The sequence below is a fragment of the Acyrthosiphon pisum genome, chromosome X (assembly GCF_005508785.2).
Source record: "Acyrthosiphon pisum isolate AL4f chromosome X, pea_aphid_22Mar2018_4r6ur, whole genome shotgun sequence".
Lineage (NCBI taxonomy): Eukaryota > Metazoa > Arthropoda > Insecta > Hemiptera > Aphididae > Acyrthosiphon > Acyrthosiphon pisum.
In genome coordinates, this window is record NC_042493.1 from 129,529,710 (window position 1) to 129,530,847 (window position 1,138).

At 25.5% G+C, this 1,138-nt stretch overlaps 1 protein-coding gene across 1 annotated transcript in view; it reads right to left on the reverse strand.

The window, feature by feature from the left end:
- LOC103310086 overlaps window positions 1-438 on the reverse strand; it is a 3,867-nt gene extending 3,429 nt beyond the window's left edge. Inside the window, exon 1 of the mRNA XM_029485511.1 lies at window positions 40-438. Within this exon, the coding sequence (XP_029341371.1) occupies window positions 40-438 (399 nt within the window). The remainder of the gene's footprint in view (window positions 1-39) is intronic.
- Window positions 439-1,138: the final 700 nt, after the last annotated feature.

Here is a 1,138-nt window from a genome sequence, read left to right on the forward strand (position 1 = left end):
ATCATTTGTAGTTCCTGGCAACGCTTCTTTTGGTGGTACATTCAGTTTATTTTGATCAAGAGCTTTCCCTAATTTTGAATGAGCCATGATGCCTCCATCACTATTTTTACCAAAACTTTCCATATCTACAGCTATAAAATTATAATGAGCATCAACTAATGCTAATAAGACTATAGAAAATGTTTTTTTATAACAAAAATATTGTGATCCACTATTAGGAGGAGCTTGGATTGTAACATGTTTGCCATCGATAGCACCGAAACAATTGGGGAAGTCCCAGCAAGTCCAAAACTCTGATGCGATTTCTTTCCACTTTTGTTCCGTTGGAACAGGCATAACTTCTAGCATAACAATTTCAATAATTGCATAACATACTTCTATGATGATTTGGTATACAGTAGAAAGACCTAAACGATAGCTGAACGAAATAGTTTTCATTGAATCTCCGGTTGCTAAGTATCTGTTATTAAAAAAATAATAAATATAATATATAATATAATATTAAAAACAATAGAGATAGTGTATGAATAATAATATATTATACTAATGCCATTTTAAAAGTTTTTTTTTTATATTTCACAAAAACGTGAAACATTGAAATTTTTTTTAACACAAATAAAAACACTATTTTTTTATTATTTTAACACAATGTTCAGTGTTCTAAATTCTAATGTCAGAATTCAGTAGGTATACAATATACATGTATAATATTAAATACCTACTTGTATCATTTAAACATTAAAATATCTAAAAAATTTGAGTACCATTTTAAATGTATAATGCCAAAGGTTAGGTATACATACAGATACAGGTACCATACAGTTATGAAGGTAATTTATGACAATTATATGTTAATATTAAGCTTATATAAAAATAAAACAAAATTTATTAAAATACTGAAATATTTCACACATTTTGAAATATTTCACCAAATATTTCATTTTTTTTTAATTTCATGACATTTTCAAACACTACTTATTATTATATAATATGTATATTATACCAGGTATAGCTGGTATATTTTGACCATTGTAAAATCAATACATTTATTGCTCCGCTCAGAATTTAAAATTTTCCTTATTATTTATTACTGAACTCAAAAGATTTAAAAATATATTAGTACAATTTTTTTTATAGA